Below are 22,917 nucleotides of genomic sequence, written 5' to 3' on the forward strand. Positions count from 1 at the left end.
CCATGAGGTTGCACCTAGAAAGTTACCCTCCAAGGCAACAAGTCCAGGCAAGGTTGTTTATGGAAGACCAGCAGTCGTCCATACTTACCAGCCTCGCCTCACCACACCATTGATGTTACTCAAAGGAAAGGCAAAGGCTGATACAGCTTGGCACCAGTGATGTTGCAACTCATTTCTACAGCTGAGTGAACTGGAGCAGCGTGAAATAAAGATTACAACATACAGCCTGGTCTGGGAATCGAGGTAGTGACCTCGTGACTGAGTCCAACGCTCTAATCACTGAGTCTTGCACCTTCACTATATCTATCTATCTATCTATCTATCTATCTATCTATCTATCTATCTATCTATCTATCTATATCTATCTATCTATCTATCTATCTATATATATATATATATATAATATATATATATATATATATATATATATATATATATATATTTATCTATCTATCTATGTGTGCGTGTGTGTGTATGTGTGTCTGTGTGACTCATTGCGTCACAGTACCGTTTATGTTTTCGTTTGAGGAAGGTCAGATCAGGACTGGGCCCCTAGGTCTGTGAGGCACCCGAGCACCCGCTTAGTTTGCCCATGTCTTGAGACGGCACTGCTCCTGGTCGGGCGTGTAGTCGCTGCGTCGCGTAAGCCCTGCGAGCACCGGCACCTCCCCCTCTTCCTTTACCTTAACAACGTTGTCATATCAACAACAAACAACATGCAGTTGCCCTTTCGATCTTCTCAAGAATAATAATTCATAAAACCACAGTAATTATAACGATCCTTGTAAATATAAAAAAATAACGAACCAACGAACTAACACAAAAGCGATCTTAATAGCTATATTTTCTTGATTAACCACTGAAGGTCGATAAAAAGCTTTTGGATCGGTGCAGGACGATGCAGTACAGGATTGCATACAAGACGATATTAACAGGTAAAAATAATTAGTAAATAATTAGTAAATAAAGAAATAATAGGTACTTGACAAGTACCGAAATAATAATAACAACAACCACAATTAAAATAGTGCCAAGTTAATATTGTTTTATTTCGTATTACTCTGTGTTTATGCTAAAAGCATAATGATAATAAAGGAACGTTTGGGCGGTAAATCGATCTGTTAGAAATAGCAGCCAAATTTTCCGTAATTTACACCTTTGAAAGGCAGCTTGCATTAAATAATGAGAGAGCGCGGAAATAAAAAAAAAAAGAGGTGATGGACACAACTGGAACGTTGTTGAATGAAGCTCTATCCAATTAGTGTTGAGTTGGAACTAATCAACCATTTTATACATACGAACTATTCGCTTGTCTGTCTACTGTCCCACCCAAGGAGTGTTTGGTTGTTAATACTCCTGGCTAAATAAAGAGGCTTCTACAGGGCCACTCAACCTGCTAGAAATAGAAATAAAATCTCCTGCAAGTTACTATTATCATAAAAAATAAGAGGGTAATTAATTAACATGATCCTCGTGTGTCCCACGACATCGATTTTGTTTCCTCATAACTATCAGAAAAAAATGCCTGTTATGGAACAATAGCATCATCAGTTTTCTGCCTCAACATCACTTTGCTTTTCAGTTCACGGAGATTTACAGAAGTTTTGATTTCTGAGAATAAAAGACTTTGCGAAGAATATTCTGAAGACGCCAGTTCTGTCCTAAACGCAAATCTTTGGACATGTGCAGCGTGTTTTTGCAGATTGGTCAAGGAGGAAACCAAATCGGACAGTCCTTTTTCGATGCTGTCGGCATCAACGCTGGAACTAATAAATGGTTAGTAATTTCACTCATAATTAAGTATTTCTAACTTATTTAAGCCATCAGACATTTTAATGTTCAGCGACTTTACCAAATAGTGTCTCACTTTTTAACTTACCCCGCCAACTAACTTTGTTAAATTATAAATTCTTTTAAAATGCATATTTCTAAATGAAATTTGATACACGTACGCTTTCGGGGGTGTATATTATGGCTACTGGTAGCATCTTAATAAAAAGAAACTTCTTTTTCTCCTTTTGCGGAGTTTCAAATTATTACCTGCCTTCCACGCTGACTTTTGAAAATTTCAGAGCTACGTTTTCCGTAGTGGAATACTTGATAACTCGACCATAAATAGCTTATATATATATATATATATAAGAAATATTGAATTTCTAAATCTCTCGTAGAGACATGTACGGTGGTGGGGCGATAGAATGGTTGTATACTGTCAATCTAACAAGAACGTGACAGTAGGGGGTACACCACCGCTGTATAGCCCTAGGAACCATCGAACGCCTCCTGATGGGGAAAAATGTGTCAAAGCCATCAGGAGGCGTTCGATGCTTCTAGGGCTATACAGCGGTGGTGTACCCCCTACTGTCACGTTCTTGTTAGATTGACAGTATACAACCATTCTATATATGTATATATATATATATATATATATATATATATATATATATATACTAGCAGTATCGCCCGGCGTTGCTCGGGTTTGTAAGGGAAATAACTATATAAGCATTTTTAGAGAGTTATAGCCAAAAAATAGCAGAAAATGTATTAAAAATGGAAAAAAAAATGATGGTAAATTTATTTAAAAATCGTTGATTTATCGTAGACATTTTTAGAGAGTTACTTCCCTTATATAATAGCGAAAAAATGCATTAAAATAGAAAAAAATGATGGTAATTTTTTTTTTAAATCGTAGACTCATCGTAGACGCGCGCTAATACCCAGAAGGGCTCGATATGAATCACGACTATAAGATACCCGGTTTTGGTTAAACTGCACCGCAAAATGTGGGAGTAGTTAGGAATCTAAATTGTAGGAGACAAACACATAACCTCTCTTTTATATATAAAGATATATATATATATATATATTATATATATATATAGATATAGATATAGATATAGATTAACATAACCGGAAACTACCTCCACGAAAACGTATCATTAGAAAATTTCATTTGAAGATATGCATTTTAAAGAGAGTTATAAAAGAAATAAAGATGAGTGGAATACAATCACACTATGTATGTATAATGTACGTATGTTTATTTAATTATCTATTATATCTAAGTAATTATGGATTACGTTTTCATGTCGTCTGTATTTTGCCGCGTGCTTGTAAAATACGGTCTGTAATAAATAGTATTCAGTCATTTATGTAACCGGATATTAATTGGTGGTTCACCGTAACTTCATAGCAACGGGTACCTAACGACCACAAACAAAACTTATCGGTAGACTTCTTTTTAGCTCCACTGCTCACAAGCTAACGATGTGCATAATGTCTTTGTTCTCAACTTAAATTTATTGCGAAATCGTTAATGTTTAGCAATGAAAACACACGCACGCACGCACGCAAGCACGCACACACACACACACACGCAGGGCGACGAGATATATCATATATATATATATATACAGTGATACCTCGCAGTACGAGTTTAATTCGTTTCATGACCGAGCTTGTCTGTAGGCAACCCGCCTACACGTTTTACGAATTTACTCGTTTTACAAATCAGTTTTCCCCATTGAAATTAACTAAAATATAATTAATCCGTTTCAGCACCGAAAAACGACTCAAAAATAAATTTTTAAAGGGTTTTAAAAGAGAAACGGTATAGTTACAGGTAAAAGGACAATTACAAAAAAGAGAGTGCAAAAGAAATTTGTAAACTGGTTTTATTAAGTGAATTTCCTTACAGATGAGGAGATTTGTGTGCTCGTACTGCGGATTTCCGCTCGTATTTCAAGACAAAAATTTGCACGAGTCTCGGCTCGTACAGCAAATTACTCGTATAATGGGGCACTCATACTGCAAGTTTCTGCTGTATGTGTTTAGCATTATTTAATCATGCAGTTTACTAGTTTATCTGATTGAAATATTCTTACATTCTGTTCTACAGCATATCTAGCTGCGTTTGAATTATCGAGTTCAGGCAGAAGTATGTGTGTATGTCTATGCTGTATCTCTCTGCCCTCTCTCTCGTTCTGTGTGTGTGAAAAATATACGTGCTTATGTTTCGAGTTCCGTTTTTCCTGTTTGTATCACCAAACCTATAATATATATTAGAATGTTTGGAGATGATGTACAGGTATTGTATATTAGAAGAAATAAGGTACTCAGAAATCTGGATGGTTTTATATTTACAGATTTTTATTAATATGTCACATGTTTTTATAAATCATATATCAGCGCTTGCATCCACTCTTGTGGATTCTTCAGATTGAATTTTTTGAGGAAATTCGTCTCATTTTATAGTATTATTGAGTGTGTAGGGGTGGAGAGAGATATAGGATAATAAAAGAGGGTTATGAATGGGGAGAAAGTGAGAGAGAGTGCGTGCGCGAGTGTGCCTTTGTATCTGAAAGGAGTGTCAATGGAAAATAGAAGGGAAGGAAGAGAGAAAGAAGAAAAAATGTGTTTACTTCTATATAGCTGGTGAGTTCTTTCAATAGAAAGGTATTCTTGGCCTTTAGAAATGGCAAAACCAGGTGGCCAAGCAACAGGATATCAAGTAGTGATGCAGTATGACTGCTTCAAGCGACTCCATTTAATTGAACAATGCAATCATTACATTAATTTAAAGTCTACTGCAACAAATTCTGTTTGACCCATGCAAGTACGGAAAAGCAGCCATTAGAGCGGTGGTGATGATGACGATGATGAGGACGACAATGGTGACGGTGATGATGATGATGATGATGACGACGATGACGATGGTGACGATGATGATGATTACGATGACAGCAATGATGATGATCATGATGACAATAATGAAGAGAAAGATTAGGATGGTGGTGGCGATGACGATGGTGAAACTTTTTTATGATTTGTGAAAATATGTGACAGGAAAAATAAAAATAAAAAAAAATACTTAAGACAAAATATGAAACCAGGACAGCATGAAAACTCTTTTTAGTTATAAAAACTGCAATAATCTGCAAGAGAAACCATACAGAGATTAGGATATAGCAAGTGCTAAAAACGATATACATAAAAATATATATACCTACTTACACACACATACACACAAATACATACATATATACTTACACGCACATACACACATACATACATACATACATACATACATACACATATGCCTACACACATAGATACATACATATACACATACATACACACACATACATACTTGCACACACATGCATACACACAAATACACACATACATACGCATACATACTTACACGCACATACATGCACTCACATGCACATACATACACACATACACAGATACATACACACACACATACACATACATACACACGTTCATACATACACACATACACATGTTCATACACACACATACATTCATTCATACATACATACATACATACACACATACATACATACACACATACACACACATGCACACACATGTACATACATACACATATACACACATACATACACATATGCACATGCACACATACACACATATATACATACATACATAAAACATACATACACACCTGCACACATACATAGATACATACATACACACATACATACATACACACACATGCACACATACACATATACCCACATACATACATATTTTATAGCATCAGTTCACCTGTAGAAATGAAAATAATGGTAAACCAGGAAATGTCACTAAAACACTGATTTACTGCAAAGACTATCACACAGGAATGCAGGAATCAAACGAAACTGTTTTGCTTGCGGCAGAAAACATTTGATATAAAAGTGAAGTCACCAACGTAGATTAGATACCGAAAATCTGACACAGGAAATCGGACAGGAAGTGCAGCCATTTACTGTCAAAATGTCACACAGGGGTATAGTTTTTGTCTTTCTTTCTTCTTTTACGTTTTTTTTTTTGAATAATTTCAGTCATTGGACTGTGGCCGTGCTGGGGCACTGCTTTGAAAGGGTTTTAAGAATAACTAACCACCGTCTTGAAGATATGTGTGTATGAATGTATGAATGTATGTATGTATGTATGTATGTATGTATGTATGTATGTATGTATGTATGTGTGTGTGTGTGTGTATGTATGTGTGTATGTATGTATAGATGTATGCTTTCTATGTTTTTTGTTTTCATTTCTCATTGTGTTCAACGTTTTTTTGATGTCCTGTACCCATATATACATGTATATATACATATATATGTAGGTATGTACATACATGTATGTATATATATGCATATATTTATATATTACTAGCAGTATCGCCCGGCGTTGCTCGGGTTTGTTTCGACCCGCTGGAATTGTAATTTTGAAAAGTAAAAATTTTGTGAACATTTTTTTGGTCGAAATACACCGAAAAGTGGCGACACAGCAGTGAAAAAATCGTAAAAAATAGGGATTTTCATAGAAAAAAGCAGCTTTTTGATGTAAATAATTTTTGGTGTTAACATGGTCCGATTTGAATTTTATGTTCTACGGAAGGAAGAGCAACCCTTCTTCTATCATACTTTCAATTTTGGTCAACTTGCGCCGCAGGGTCTCGGAGGAGATAGTGTTAGTTGAAGGTTACCAAACGTGACGCACACAAACAACTTCAGCTTTATATAGAGATAACACACACACATTAATACACATACATAGACACACACACACATGTATGTATGGATGTATATATGTACATCTGTCCACTTCTTGCAATATTTTTATCCTTCACTTCCTACACACACACCTTATTAGCTTACAATTTCTTTCTGTCAACAATTGACAACAGAAGTACGCTCGCCAATTAATACTACCAAAATTTAACGACAGAAAGTAAATTAAAAACCAATTTACCTTTTCTGTATTGTTATGGCAATTCGACCGTCGGTGTGTTTTTGCAAATGTGTTCGAATGAGAAGTGAGTTGTGTTTGGCGCCTTTTTTACTAATAACAAACACACACGTGTGTGTGTGTTGAGTGTTTGTATGTAGTTGTTTGAAACGTTTGTGTTTGTCACTGTCATATATGTATGTGTATGCGTGTGTGTGAGGAATGGCAAACCAGATAGATAGCGCACGAAGTTCTTTTGAAGTTCGCGCTCCGCTTGTGTGTGTGTGTGTGCGTGCTTTAGGTGTACGTAGGTATGTGTTTTTGTGTGTGTGTCACTGAAGCCATACATACATATATACATACATAACCTCTCTCTCTCTCTTTTCTCTCTCAGTCACTCACTACAAAAAGTGAATAAAAAAAGTTCACACAGACAGCACAACATTACTCTCTCTGTCTCTTTACACACACTAACAAAAGCACTTCACTTACACACCACACTTTCTATGTCGCACACTCCATCAAACACACACACACGCACACACACTCACGCACGCACACATGCACATCAATGCTTTCGGAGTGAAATGTTAAAATATTGAGTTTTCTCGAATTTTGTCTTAATTGGGGGTGAATTGAAAGAAATTTTGTATGGCATGACCGAATGGAAGTACTTGTAAAAATCATAGGTAAACTGTAATTGAAGAAATTGTGTGAGGAGTAAATCGTTATGTATTTATTTGTTTCTGTTTGCTGTTTTTTTTTTTTGAGTAGTGGTTTAAGTACACTTCTCTCGTTTTATATAAATACTTTCACTTTAATCGTTGCACACTTGCAAAGAGAAAGGAGAAATTAGGGTGATAGCATGAGTGAAGCATTTCGCTCCGTTTGTGTGTGTGTGTGTGTGCTGTAGCCCACACTAAGAAAAGCACTTCACTTACACACCACAATGTGAGTTTTCTCGAAATTTTGCTTAATTGGGGGTGAAATTTGAAAAACCGTACCTGGCACGACCCGATGTATTCTACTCTTAAAAATGCTAGGTAAATTGTAATTGAAGAAATCCTATATTGTAGATTTCTATAAGATACAAAGGGAGGCAGATAAAATCTGCCTTTTATAATAAGAGATTTATATGTATGTATGTGTGTATGTATGTGTGTGGATGTATGTGTGTGTATGTATGTATGCATGCATGCATGTATGTTTGTGTATGTATGTATGTATATGTGTATGTATGTGTATGTGTATGTATGTATGCATCCATGCATGCATGTATGTATGTGTGTATGTATGTATGTATATGTGTATGTATGTATATGTGTATGTATTTATGTATGCATGTATGTATGTATATGTGTGTGTGTATGTATGTATGTATATGTAGTGGAGGCGCAATGGCCCAGTGGTTAGGGCAGCGGAGTCGCGGTCATAGGATCGCAGTTTCGATTCCCAGACCGGGCATTGTGAGTGTTTATTGAGCGAAAACACCTAAAAGCTCCACGAGGCTCCGGCAGGGGATGGTGGTGATCCCTGCTGTACTCTTTCACCACAACTTTCTCTCACTCTTACTTCCTGTTTCTGTTGTACCTGTATTTCAAAGGGCCGGCCTTGTCACTCTCTGTGTCACGCTGAATATCCCCGAGAACTACGTTAAGGGTACACGTGTCTGTGGAGTGCTCAGCCACTTACACGTTAATTTCACGAGCAGGCTGTTCCGTTGATTCGGATCAACCGGAACCCTCGTCATCGTAACCGACGGAGTCCTTCCATGTATATGTATGTGTGTATGTATGCATATATGTATATGTGTGTGTGTGTATGTATGTATATGTATGCGTGTATGTTTATATATGTGCGTGTGTGTATGTATGTATGTATGTGTGTGCGTGTGTATGTATGTGCATATCCCGAAAGGATGAAAAGCAAAGTCGACCTCTGCAGAATCTGAACTCAGAATGTAAAGATGGACAAAATGCCACCAAGCATTATCTCCAGCATGGTAATGATTCTGCCGGCTCCCTGCTTTATTGTCAGAGAAATATTGACATTAATGATTGGTTCTTTTATGTTTCTAACGATATTTTAATAAATTTTTCAGCATGAATTACATCTCTTATGCCAATTAGTCAAGTGTTTAAGTTTTAACGATCGATCTTATTAATTATGTATCTAGATGAAGCTTTGTATATTTATGCAGTGAAGCAATTTGCTTTTGAGGAGACAGGGGGTGAGCTCTTATGTGGTTGATTTCACCTGCTAGAAATAGATGTCGGATCTCTTTTGGCTTAAATCTTGTTGTATAGGATGTGTTGAATGTAATGTAGTTTGAGATCTGCTTCTATATAAAAGAGAGGAAAAAAAAAAAAGAGGCAGGATGGCCGAGTTTGGAATGTGTTTTGATGAAAGGTTTGTATGATCAGGGTTGCCCGATGACTAAAGAAGGTGAAGGAGGAGAAGAGAAGGAGGAAGAAGTGAAAAGAAGAAGAAGCAGGTAAAGAGGAGGAGGAGGAGAGAAAGGTTGAGAAGAAGAAGAAGGATGTAGAAGAACAAGAAGTGGAGGAGGAGGAGAAGAAGAAGAAGAAGAAGAAGAAGAAGAAGGATGTAGAAAAAGAAGAAGTGGAGGAGGAGGAGGAGAAGAAGAAGAAGGATGTAGAAAAAGAAGAAGTGGAGGAGGAGGAGGAGGAGAAGAAGAAGAAGGATGTAGAAAAACAAGAAGTGGAGGAGGAGGAGGAGGAGGAGGGAAAGAAAAAGAAGAAGAAGAAGAAGAAGAAGAAAAAGAAGGATGTAGAAGAAGAAGAAGAAGGCAGAGAGGAGCAAAAAGAAGAACCACAACAATTTCAACAACAGCAACAACAAAACAACAACGACAACAGTTTGTTTTAGAAGTTGTGAAAATGCCATGGGAACGTGTAAAGCTGCTGGCGCCCATGGCTTCTTCGATAGACATTAGTCTTTGAATGCATAAAAGTAAAATAGGAGAAAAGAGATGGGACTTGGCTCTAATTATTGTGTTCCTTCCTGAGGACGGAACTCATTATTTATAAACAACCAGAGACTGAGAAAAGCTGTGGGTATCTGTGTTATCTTTTGGCTTCCAGCTTTTACTTGCTTCAGTCACCAAGCTGTGGCCAAGCTGGAGCACTGTCTTGAAGTGTTTTAAGTGAATGAAATCGGTTCCAGTACTTATTATATTGGACTCTTTTGTTGAACTGCTAAGTTACAGGGGTGTTACAGGTGCAGTCATGGGTGTGTGGAAAGAAGCTTGCTTCCCAGCCACATGGTTCTGGGTTCGGTCCCACTCCATGGCACTTTGGGTAAGTGTTTTCTAAAATAGCCTCGAGCTGACAAAAACCTTGTGAGTGGATTTGGTAGACAGAAACTGAAAGAAGCCCTTCATGTGTGTGTATATATATATATATATATATACACACACATTAACATATATATATATAATCATCATCATCATCCAGTGTTTTAAAGTCAGGTTTTGTTCCCATTAATGGGGGTGGCTAGATCTACCTTAGTGCCATAGCAACTGAGGTAGGCAGGTGCAGCCCACTCCGACCTTTGGGCTAGCTGGTGCCCATTCTCCTTTGCTATCATTAGACTTTTTTGGAGCTGGATTTTCTACGGGGAGGATGCTTTCCCCCAACCTCAGTTTCTAGACATGAGTGGTTCTGAGACCAAGGCCTCTACCATGATTTTTAAGAAATGTGGTGAAAAACTAGCTCAGGAAGGCAGGGACACTACTCCCTGAGACTCCTTTCAAAGCTCCGCTACATAATTAATAATGAAGGATACTACTTGTAGCACCAGCATGCGAAAAATAGCAGTCAAAATGACTCAAAACCACAGTTTTCATTTGTACACAAGAGCAGAATCAGGCCAATGGGCAGTAAAATTTTAAGACTCCGTACCATAGACGGAAAGAATAGAAAATGAAATCAGACATATCCATATCACAGTGATCCTGAACTATGTGAATGATCACTTTGTTCTCATCAGTGAGTAACCCTGATCTTGTGGCATTAAAAAGTATTATCTAGCACAAGGATGAAGCGGGTAGGTTTTTGACCCTAAATTCTGGGGTCAATTTCTTAGACTAAAACCCTTTATGGTAGTGCTCCAGCAAGGCCTCAGTTAAATTTCCTTCTTTCCTTCCTTCCTTCTGTCCTTCTCTTTTTCTCTATTGCTCCCTTTCACTTTCTTACTCTTCCTTTGTCCCCCCTCTCACTTTCTTTGTCTCTCTATCTCTCCCTCTCTATCTGTATTTCTCCCCATTTGTCTTTCAGCCTTTTCCTGACTCTCTGTTTTTCTTTCTCTCTGTCTGTCCATCTATCTGTCTGTCTGTCCGTCTGTCTGACTGTCTATCAGTCTGTCTATCTACCTACCTACCTACCTACATACCTACCTACCTATCTATCTATCTATCTATCTATCTATCTATCTATCTATCTATCTATCTATCTATCTTTCTTTCTTTCTTTCTTTTTATCTCTCTCTCTATATATATTTCTTTCTTTCTATCTATCTATCTATCTATCTTTTTTTTTTTTTTTTTTTAACCTTCAAAAGAAAAGCTCTACCTTGTAATTTGTTCTATCTGTGTGCAGCCCTGTGTGGCTAATAAAGAAACATATCTATCTATCTCTCTTTCTTTCTATCTCTCTCTCTCTCTATCTATCTATCTATCTATCTATCTATCTATCTATCTATCTCTGTTTATCTCTCTCTCTCTCTCTCTCTCTATCTATCTATCTATCTATCTTTCTTTCTTTCTATATCCCCCCTCTCTGTCTCTCTAATCTCTATCTGCATCCGTCCTCCTCTCTCGTTGAATGTTTAATTAATTAATTATGCGTTTAATTGCTTTGTTCTTACAGTAGCTGTATTTACCAACACCATGACCAGAAGCTACGCTCAATAAATGTGGACAGTGAATGGAAGACAGTGAACGCATTGAAGAAGAACCAATTGATCAGGTATGATGTGTCTTTCATATTTCATCTGATACAACACATCATCATCATCATCATCGTCATCAATGTCGTTGTCACTACTGCTTCCACCACATTTGTACTGTTACCCTTAACTGCTACCTCCACCATCGGACATCACTGTTGTCATCATTATCATCATCATCATCATTGTCACCATTGTCACCATGATGATCCTCCTTCCCCTCCTTCTCACTGTTGTCATCGTCATCATCATCATCTTCTTCATCATCATTTTCATTACTTTCATCATCATTTTATCATCCTCATTATTATTACCTTCATCGTGGTCATATAGCTTCCCCTCCTCTTCACCCTCCCCTCTTCCTCCTCCTCCCGTCCTCCTCCTCCTCCCCTCCTTCCCACCTCCACCACCACCACCACCACCTCCTCCTCCTCCCATCCTCCTCATCATTGTTATCATCATCATTGTCATCATCCCCCTCTCCTCTTCCTCCTTCCACTCTCCTCATCCTCTCTACCACTCCTTCTCCCTCTCCTCATCCACCTCCACCACCTCCTTCTCCTCCTCCTTCTCCCTCTCCTTCTCCACCTCTTCCTCCCTCTCCCCATACCTCTTCCTTCCTCATCTCCTCATCCCTTCCTCTTTCTCCTCCTCCCTTCCCTGTCCTCCCATCTCCCTTCTATTACCCCCTCCCTCTGCTCCTCCCCTGCTCCTCCCTTGCTCCCCCCTCCTCCTCACCGCCGCCACCACCACCACCACCACCGTCACCACCACAACCGCCACCACCACCGCCGCCACCACCACCACCACCACCACCATCATCATTATCATCATTGTCCACATTTTGTGTTTTTTCCTTTTTTTAATGTTTTCTTTTCTCTCTACTTCTCCCCACCTTTTTAAGCCCCGCCATCCTCTCTCCCATTTTCTCCCCCTGTCATCATGTCCCATTGTGGACCAGCAGCAAACATCCACCTAGAGGCAGTTTTGCAATCATTTCATAACCACTGCAATGTCACATGACCGCTGCAATGTCACATGACCCCAGCTGGACGATCTGGGAGGTCATTGAACTGTTCAAACTTTTGATGGTTTTCATTCCTTCATGGCCTGAACACCAGAACATTGACCTCATCCAGCAGCTTATCATACACTTAGGTACAATAAACAAATGGTTTGGTAACTTGCAGGATTGAGTTTGAGTTTTAACCAGAAAGAAAAAGAAAAAAATGGTGAAGGATGTTCTTTATGGAAAATCTTTCAAAATTACGTTTTTGAATTTGCTTTGAATTCATGAGTTGAAAGAGGTATTGTTATTTTTTTGGATACTCTCTTCTACTTGTTTCAGTCATTTGACTGCAGCCATGCTGGAGCACCGCCTTTAGTCGAGCAAATCGACCCCAGGACTTATTCTTTGTAAACCTAGTACTTATTCTATTGGTCTCTTTTGCCGAACCGCTAAGTTATGGGGACGTAAACACACCACCATCGGTTGTCAAGCGATGTTAGGGGGACAAACGCAGACACACAAACATACACACACACACACCCACACATATACATATATTCGACGGGCTTCCTTCAGTTTCTGTCTACCAAATCCACTCACAAGGCTTTGGTCGGCCCGAGGCTATAGTAGATGACACTTGCCCAAGGTGCCACGCAGTGGGAATGAACCCAGAGCCATGTGGTTGGTAAGCGAGCTACTTACCACACAGCCACTCCTGCGTCATTTCTTTTTTTGTTTTTCCCAAATAAACACACACACACTATATATTTGTTCTTCACTCATTTTTTGCTGTTCTTATTTTATCTTATGTCCATTGTCTGGAAATCTTTCATCACACATCTGTGACCACTTCAGTGATCCTTTCCATTCACATGTATCCTCCTGCTCCATTTAGTCCATTCTATCCAGTGGAGCAAGAAGGATACATGTGGACAGAAAGGGTCGCTTTCAAAATTATTTTTGATAAATTCATAAAAATTGTAGATGACATTATAGTTAATAATTTGAGTCAAAAAGAGAGAATGTGTGTATATATTAGATATCTCTATCAGTATCTGTCTGGCTATCTGAATATCATTATAGGTGTGGCTGTGTGGTAAGAAGCTTACTTTCCAACCATGTGGTTCCAGGTTCAGTCCTATTGCATGGCACCTTGGGCAAGTGTCTTCTACTATAGCCTTGGGCTGGCCAGAGCCTTGTGAATGAATTTGGTAGACGGAAACTGAAAGAAGCCCATCATATATATATATATGTGTGTGTGTATATATATATATATATATACATATTTATATGCCAGCGCTGCCCCGACTGGCCTCTGTGCCGGTAAGACCATCCGAACGTTGCCAGCGCCGCCTTGGCTGGCTCCCATGCCGCTGGCACGTTAAAAGCTCGAACCGATCGTGACCGATGCCGGACCCCCCGGCCCCTGTGCAGGTGGCACGTAAAAAGCACCCACTCCACTCGCGGAGTGGTTGGCGTTAGGAAGGGCATCCAGCCGTAGAAACTCTGCCAGATCAGACTGGAGCCTGGAGCGGCCCCTGGCTTCCCAGACCCCGGTCGAACCGTCCAACCCGTGCTAGCGCGGAAAAACGGACGTTAAACGATGATGATGATGATGATATATATATATATATAAATGTATATATTTATGTGTGTCTTTGTATCACACATATATACACATACATATCTGTATGTGTATGTATATATACATATATATTTGTATACGAGCAAAACGCCCCTCGTCCAATGGACGGTGCTGAGTTGTCAAACATTTAAACCAAATTTTCTCAAAACAACTTGTCCGACTGTCACATAGGTCTCCTCTTTGAGAAACCCTGATTTAACCTAAATTTGAGACACCAGCAAAAGAAGAAATAAAGACAGACTTTTTTTCTATTCCAAAGAAAAACGATTTTATTCACACAATTATGCAAGCGAAGAGTTTAAAGTACCAGTAATGATAAGGCTGTTGACTGGGAGAACACAAATATGGTTTAAACAGTAAGCTTGGCAGGAAAGAAACGTGCCTTTAAGCTGTACAAAAACAACAAAAAATGGAAGGTACAGTTATGTACAGGTTGACGGAAGAAAAGCTGGACAAAAATGGCTTTATCGATCGCATTCTCACCTGGAATCGATTTTTGTAATTTTTTCAAGATTTATACACGCCCTGGTACTGTCGGTATCTACATATCAAATTTGAGCGCAATCAGATGGAGGATGCCCGAGATTCAAGACACACACACAGACAGACACAAACAAATTTTATATAAGAGATATTTATGTGTGTCTTTGTGTCTGTGTTTGTCCTCCCACCATCATTTGATGTTATCATGCTTACATCCCCAGGACTTAGTGGTTCAGCAAAAGAGACCAATAGAATAAGTTCTAAGCTTACTAAGAATAAGTCCTGGGGTTGATTTCTTCAACTGAAAACCCTTTAAGGTGGTGCTCCAGCATGGCCACAGTCAAATGACTGAAACAAGTAAAAGAATAAAAGAAAAGACCAACACACCCACACACACACATACACATACCATGTGGTTCTTTCAGTTTCCGTTTGCCAAATCCACTCAGAAGGCTTTGGTCAACCCAGGGCTATTGTAGTAGACACTTGGCCAAGGTGCCGTGCAGTGGAACTGAACCTGAAACCAAATGGATGCAAAGCAAGCTCCTTAAACCACACATCCACACTTGTGTCGGCCATAAATAAAAAAAAAAAAAACCACAACATCAAAACGAGAGCTTATCTTCTTAGCATTAAATGACTGATGGATTATCTCACAGAGATAAACGCAGCGTCGTTAAAGCAACAGAGACGATTTATCACATCTTAATTTGAGAAACTGGAACGACGGTCCTTCATTTGTGTAATTGATAAATGCAGTCACCTAACGAGCTATTGATATATGTATTTTGAGCCCCCACCCCACCCCCCACACACACCGCCACCGCCACCGTTCATCGGTTGGATATGGTTTATCTATTTCCTTTCGAACTGGTGTTTTAATATCTCATATATCACTGACATCTACAAGGCAGAAGTTAATTCGTTAGATAATCATCAGGAGTTGCTATTTGTAACTTGATAAATCATTCACAAGACAAACAGTTGTAATGTATTATGTGTATGTACTTATGACATAGGCGTAGGCGTGGCTGTGTGGGTAACAAGCTTGCTTCCCGACCATGTCGTCTCAGGTTCAGTCCCACTCCATGGCATCTCGAATGACTGTCTTTTGTTATAGCCCTGGGTCGACCAAAGCCTTGTAGGTGAATTTGGTAGACGGAAACTGAAAGAAGCCTGGCGTATATATTTTTTTGTCTTTCACTTGTTTCTGTTGTTGGACTGTGGCCATGCTGGAGCACTGCCTCGAAAAGTTTAATGAAACCTGGTACTTGTTCTGTTGATCTCTTTCGTGCAACTGCTAAGTTATGGGAATGTAAACAAGCCAACACTTGTTGTCAAGCGGTGAAGGGGAACAGAAACATATGCACATGCACACACACACACACAAGCATGCAAACACACAAACATACACACACTCATGTATTCACACATGCACAAACACACACACGCACACTCACACACACACACATACACACACACATACACACACACGTACAACAGGCTTTCAGTTTCTGTCTACCAAACCCACTCACAAGGCTTTGGTCAACCCGAGGCTATAGAAGAAGACACTTGCCCAAGGTGCAACCAAGTAGGACTGAACCCAGAACCTTGTGGTTGGTAAGCAAGCTACTTACCACACAGTCACTCCTGTGTATGTGTGTGTGTCTGTATGTATTGCTAACATATCTGATTCTTATTTGTCTTTGCTGGTCAAAGATCTGTCCACAGAGAGCAAAGGAGTCGTATTTGACTTTAAGGATGAAGTCTATCTTGGACCTCACACATAGCTGTGGTACCAGAGTCAGTATCCACCCCAAATCTTCCAGCCATTTATCTGAGGTACCAACAGGTTAAACTTGCACATATTTTAAGAGTTGTAATGAAAAGAGGATTTGAGGGAACAAAATTCTTGCCAAAGTCATTAGTGCCATAAGTGACATGATGTTCTTCGATATGGTTGAACAACCGATCCCAACCAATTGGGATTCACAATGTAGGTTGTGCTATTCATCTTTTCGATTGCTGAACACAAAATGTGGCCTGCAAGACCTCCATTTGGACGTATTTTTCTGAGTCACCCTTTCACCCTTGTTGTACACCAATCTGTCGTAGGGTTACTCCCATTTCCAGCTGAGTGGACTGGAGCAATATGAAATGAAGTGTCTTGCTCAAGAAGACAATGCGCTGCCCAACCCAGGGATTGAAACCGCAATCTTACACATTATCTACATTATTTACATTTGACGGATATTTGTCCTCATCTTGTTTGTTGTTAACACAACATTTCAGCTGATATACCCTCCAGCCTTCATCAGGTGTCTTGGGGAAATTTCAAACCTGGGTTCTCATTGCTAAGGTATTTTTGATGTTGTTGTTATTATTATTATTATTGTTCAGGTCACTGCCTGGAATTGCACTTGGAATCTTGGGCATATGGCATAGTGGTTAAGAGCGTGGGCTACTAACCCCAAGATTCTGAGTTCGATTCCAGGCAGCGACCTGAATAATAATAATAATAATAATAACATCAAAAAATGGAATGAGAACCCAGGTTCAAAATTTCCCCAAGACACCCGATGAAGGCTGGAGTGTATATCAGCCGAAACGTTGTGTTAACAATAAATGGGATGAGGACAAATATCCGTCAAATGTAAATAATGTACATAATTCCTCATCTCTTAAATATAGAAATATAGAACTGCACAATGTTACAGTCATGAATCCAGCACCCTGACCACTAAGCAATGCAGCTCCACTAGTGGTACTCATTTCTACAGCTGAGCAGACTAGAGCAATGTGAAGTGAAGTGTCTTGCTCAAGAACACAATGGATCGTCCAGTCTGGGAATTGAAACTACCACGAGTCCAACACCATAGCTACTATGCATACGCCTTCACTCTGTAAGCGAAGTGAAACAGAAGTAACTGGGATAGAAAACCAGGCTGTGAACTTAGTTTTGATGTGAGTTTACTGTCAACCTTGTGAACAGTTTCATTGAAATGGTTTCTCTCTATTTTAGGGCCAACAACATTATTCATGGACTTTGTGGACGTGGCAATAACTGGGCCATGGGTGAGTGTCTCCTTTCTTTAATGTTTCCTGGTTATTCCACCCCCACCCACCGACACTGTCATGTCTATTAGTGTGGATGGGTTGGATGTTGCTGGAAATTTATATTCTTTTACTGGTTTCAGTCATTTGACTGCGACCATGCTGGAGCACCACCTCTAGCCGAACAAATCGGCCCCAGGACTTATTCTTTGTAAGCCTAGTACTTATTCTATCGGTCTCTTTTGCCAAACTGCTAAGTGACAGAGATGTAAACACACCAACATCGGTTGTCAAGTGATGGTGGTGGGGACAAACACAAACATAAATAACGAACACACACACACACGCACACATACACACACACACACACACATATATATACACAATAGGTGCATGGCTCAGTGGTTAGAGTGTCGAGGTTGTGTGTTCGATTCCCAGACCAAGCTGTGGGTTGTGTTCTTGAGCAAGACACTTTATTTTTCATGTTGCTCCAGTTCACTCAGTTGTAGAAATGAGTTGTGACATCACAGGTGCCAAGCTGTATTGGTCCTTTGCCATTCCCTTGGATGACATCGGTGGCATGGAGAGGAGAGGCTGGTATGCATAGGTGACCGCTGCTCTTCCATAAACAACCTTGCCTGGACTTGTGCCTTGGAGGGTAACTTTCTAGGTTGCAATCCCATGGTCATTTGTGACCGAAGGGGGTCTCCGAGGCTTCTTTCAGTTTCTATCTACCAAATTCATTCACAAGCTTTGGTCGACCCGAGGCTATAGTAGAAGGCACTTGCCCAAGGTGCCACACAGTGGGACTGAACCTGGAACCATGTGGTTGGGAAGCAAGCTACTTACCACACAGCCTCTACTGCACCTAAAAGAGAAATTATTCCCAAGCCACATTATAAACATTGACACTAGTTACCACACACACACACACATACACACACACACATGCTCACACTCACACACCTATATGTAGAGGCTAAGTGGGTATTACTGAAACTGGAAATGAGTGATGGGAAACGGGGGGGGGAAGAAAATTGGGAATTTCATTGCTGTGGTGTTCAAATTCTGCCAAAGTCACCTTTGCCCTTCATTCTTTTGGGGTGTCCATAAAATGAGTGCCAATCAAGTACCGGGTCAACATAATCGACTTGCCCTTCCCCTCAAAAATAAATAGCAGTGAAGCAGAATGATGGATTAGATTAGTTTACACATGTCCTCCCGCCAAAAACTTATGACCCTCCACCTATCTCAGTAATGCTTTCTTCTTTATCTAGGTATCATTACAAATCTCCCTTTCATTTGTCTTGTGCTGTTGTGGCGCTAATGCTTCCTTGGAGATGGGAAGGTTTTGTGTAGGGTTTTCACCGAATTACCCTTGGAGGACTGCCCCATTATCGGGGATTCCGTTTCTTTCTTTCTTCCTTCCTTCCCTTTTTCTTTCTTTTTTCTTTCTTTCTCCCCTTTTCTTTTCTTTCTTTCTTTCTTCCCTTTTTCTTTCTTCCTTTCTTTCTTTCTTTCTTTTCTTTCTTTATTCATATATTTACCTTTTACCTTTTGTTTTCATTATTAGACTGTGGCCATGCTGGGGCAACACGCTGAAGAATTTTTAGTCAAACAAACCTACCCTAGTACTTATTTTCATTTTCAGCCTGGCACTTATTTTATTAGCCTCTCTTTTGCTGAACTGCTAAGTTACGGGGATGTAAAAGCATCAGCACCAGTTCTGAAACAGTGGTGGGGGACAAACACAGATACACAGACACACATGCACACACATGTACACAACATGATTCTTTTAGTTTCCATCTACCAAATTCACTCACAAGGCTTTGGTGAGCCCAAAGGCTATAGTTGAAGACCCTTGCCCAATGTGCCACATAGTGGGACTGAATCCAAAATCACGTGGTTGGGAAGCAAGCTTCTTACCATCCTTTGTTATTTCTTTATTGTTGTTTTGCTCCCTTCTTATTGATGCAAATCCTATCCTTTTCTCTGTTGTATTTCATCTTTTGAAGAAGTCCTCAATGTCGTTGGGCCCTTGTTGGCCAATGAAAAGACCCATTATTATATAATGTCACCTTCTTCGTTATGTCATCTTTTTCATTATGTCACCTTTTTCTTTATATCACCTTCGTTATGCCACCTTCTTCATTATGTCACCTTTGTTATGTCACCTTCGTTATGCCACCTTCTTCGTTATGTCACCTCCTTCATTATGTCACCTTTTTCATTATGTCACCTTCTTCGTTATGTCACCTCCTTCATTATGTCACCTTCTTCGTTATGTCACCTTCTTTGTTATGTCACTTCTTCATTGTGTCACCTTTCTCATTATGTCACCTTCTTCATTATGTCACCTTCTTCGTTATGTCACCTTTCTCATTATGTCACCTTCTTCAGGTTATTATGGTTTGAATGATCCACAAGAAAAAGACATTCTCCAGAAGACACTCCAAAGTGTACGAAAGGAAAGTGAACGGTAATATCAGTTTGTTGCTATTGTTGTTTAACCACAGGCCTGAAGCACCAACCCTAAGTGAGCCAGCTGCCCTATGATGCCCTCTAGGGTGTTCTTTCATCTTGTGGGTTTAATGTTTTAGTTTAGACAAATTTCACACCAGTGGCAGAGGCAAGAAAAAAGAAAATTGCACTCAATGCGCACTCTGAGGTGATTGGCATAAGGAAGGGCATCCAGCTGCAGAAACCATGCTGAAGCAGAATATTGGAGCACGATGCTGTCACCTTGGGCCCATCGGATCCTGTGTTAATGTCCACGTTCTATGCCTGCAGGGAGCATAAGCATTGAATGATGACAATGATGATAATGGGGTGTGGTGGTGGTGATGATGATGACAGCGATGACGACGATAACAATTATACAAATGTGTCCATCTGTTTTAATTTAATCAAATTCTATGTCTTTGTGCAGCTGAGGATTGCTCTACATTTAAATTGATGTAATGGTTGCATTATTCGATTAAATGGAGTTGCTTGAAACGATCATACTGCATTACCTATGGATATCCTGTTGCTTATGTTGAATATATATATATATATATATATATAAAGATATATTTATTTATATATTGTGTTTGTTTTAGTCCTGTAGGACAGTTTTCATTCTCCTTTGCATTACTCCACTCTTGTCTGTCTGCTAATCCACGGTTTTTTTATTGTATATGTATTATTATTATTATTATTATTGTTTATTTTGTTGTCTTCACCTGGCCTATGGCCATATTCTGTTTATTTCATTTGTTTTGTCCCTCGTTTTTCCTTGTTTGTCCATCTTGTTTTGTTATGTTTTCTGGCCGCATTCCCAGTAAGTTCTCTTGCTGGTTGCCTCCAGGCTGGATGCAATATTATCGATAATGTCATGAAATTGTGCCTGGCGCCTTGTCCAATAACTGATGAGGGATTTGTGACCTTCTATGTTTGTTCTCCATTTGTCTATGCAGTCAGTGCATTTAGTATGTCTTTCTATCCATTTGTTTATTACTATATAATGCGTCTGAGTTCTGAATATATATATATATATATATACACACACACACACACATATAAAAATACATACACACATACATATATATATATATATATATCATCATCATCATCATCATCATCATCGTTTAGCGTCCGTTTTCCATGCTAGCATGGGTTGGACGGTTCTACTGGGGTCTGTGAAGCCAGAAGGCTTCATCAGGCCCAGTCAAATCTGGCAGTGTTTCTAGGCTGGATGATGCCTTCCTAACGCCAACCACTCGTGAGTGTAGTGGGTGCTTTTTACGTGCCACCCGCACTGGTGCCAGACAGAGCTGGCAAATGGCCACGAACGGATGGTGCTTTTTATGTGCCACCAGCACGAGGGCCAGGCGAGGCTGGCAACGGACACGAAACGGGGCGGTGCTGGCAACGGTCGCGAAACGGAAAGTTCTCTTACATGCCACCGGCACTGGTAACACATCTGCAATTTCCATTGATCGATTTCCATTGATCGATTTCCATGATCGATTTCGATTCTGATCGTCACTTGCCTCAAGGGTCTTCACAAGCAGAGAGTTTGACATGCCACCGGCACTGGTAGCACATCCGCAATTCCATTGATCGATTTCGATTCTGATCCTCACTTGCCTCATCACGTCTTCACAAGTAGAGTTTTGTGTCCCAAGAAGGGAAGGTATGCATACGTAGGCTGGCTCCATCCCATGTAGAAGGCACGGGTTATGGACTCACTTGTCCTGCCGGGTCTTCTCGCGCACAGCACACTTCCAGAGGTCTCGGTCTCTAGTCATTTCCTCAGTGAGACCTAAAGTTCGAAGGTCGTGCTTCACCACCTCGTCCCAGGTTTTCCGGGTCTGCCTCTTCCACAGGTTCCCTCAACCGCTAGGGTGTGGCACTTTTTCACACAACTATCTTCATCCATTCTCGCCACATGACCATACCAGCGCAAACGTCTCTCTTGCACACCACAACTGATGCTTCTTAGGTCCAGCTTTTCTCTCAAGGTACTTACACTCTGCCGAGTGTGAGTACCGGCATTACACATCCATCGGAGCATACTGGCTTCATTTCTAGCGAGCTTACGCATATCCTCAGCAGTCACGGCCCATGTTTCACTGCCATGTAGCATGGCTGTTCGTACACACGCATCATACAGTCTGCCTTTCACTCTGTGCGAGAGGCCTTTTGTCACCAGTAGAGGTAAGAGCTCTCTGAACTTTGCCCAAGCTATTCTTACTCTAGCAGTTACACTTTCAGCACACCCGCCCCCGCTGCTGACTTGGTCACCTAGGTAACGGAAACTATCAACTATTTCTAGTTTTTCTCCCTGGAAAGTGACGGAAGTTGGTCTCAGAGCATTTTCAGTGTTATTGTTCCTGAGCATCTGCCACATACAAAAACCATCTTCCTAGTTAGCCTTCCTTTGACATTGCTGCATCTCTTATGTGTCCATAGTTACACTTGGTGCATCTTATAGAGTTTCTACCTAACCTTTTCT

The 22,917-nt window shown here is 40.0% G+C and overlaps 1 protein-coding gene across 3 annotated transcripts in view; it reads left to right on the forward strand.

Annotated features, from left to right (window-relative positions):
• The first annotated feature begins 734 nt into the window (after nucleotides 1–734).
• The window catches only part of LOC115222083 (tubulin delta chain-like), a 51,415-nt gene continuing 29,232 nt past the window's right edge, over nucleotides 735–22,917 (forward strand). The window contains exons 1-5 of one of the 3 annotated variants that reach the window (XM_036511255.1): nucleotides 735–935; nucleotides 1,583–1,776; nucleotides 11,646–11,744; nucleotides 17,884–17,936; nucleotides 20,319–20,397. In XM_036511255.1, the coding sequence (XP_036367148.1) occupies nucleotides 1,682–1,776; nucleotides 11,646–11,744; nucleotides 17,884–17,936; nucleotides 20,319–20,397 (326 nt within the window). In that variant the 5' untranslated portion in view covers nucleotides 735–935; nucleotides 1,583–1,681. Of the gene's footprint in view, nucleotides 936–1,582; nucleotides 1,777–3,196; nucleotides 3,270–11,645; nucleotides 11,745–17,883; nucleotides 17,937–20,318; nucleotides 20,398–22,917 lie in introns of those variants that run through there. The other 2 variants (XM_036511256.1, XM_036511257.1) reach the window with 2 other exon arrangements.

This window comes from Octopus sinensis, linkage group LG19, assembly GCF_006345805.1.
Source record: "Octopus sinensis linkage group LG19, ASM634580v1, whole genome shotgun sequence".
Taxonomy (NCBI): Eukaryota; Metazoa; Mollusca; class Cephalopoda; order Octopoda; family Octopodidae; genus Octopus; species Octopus sinensis.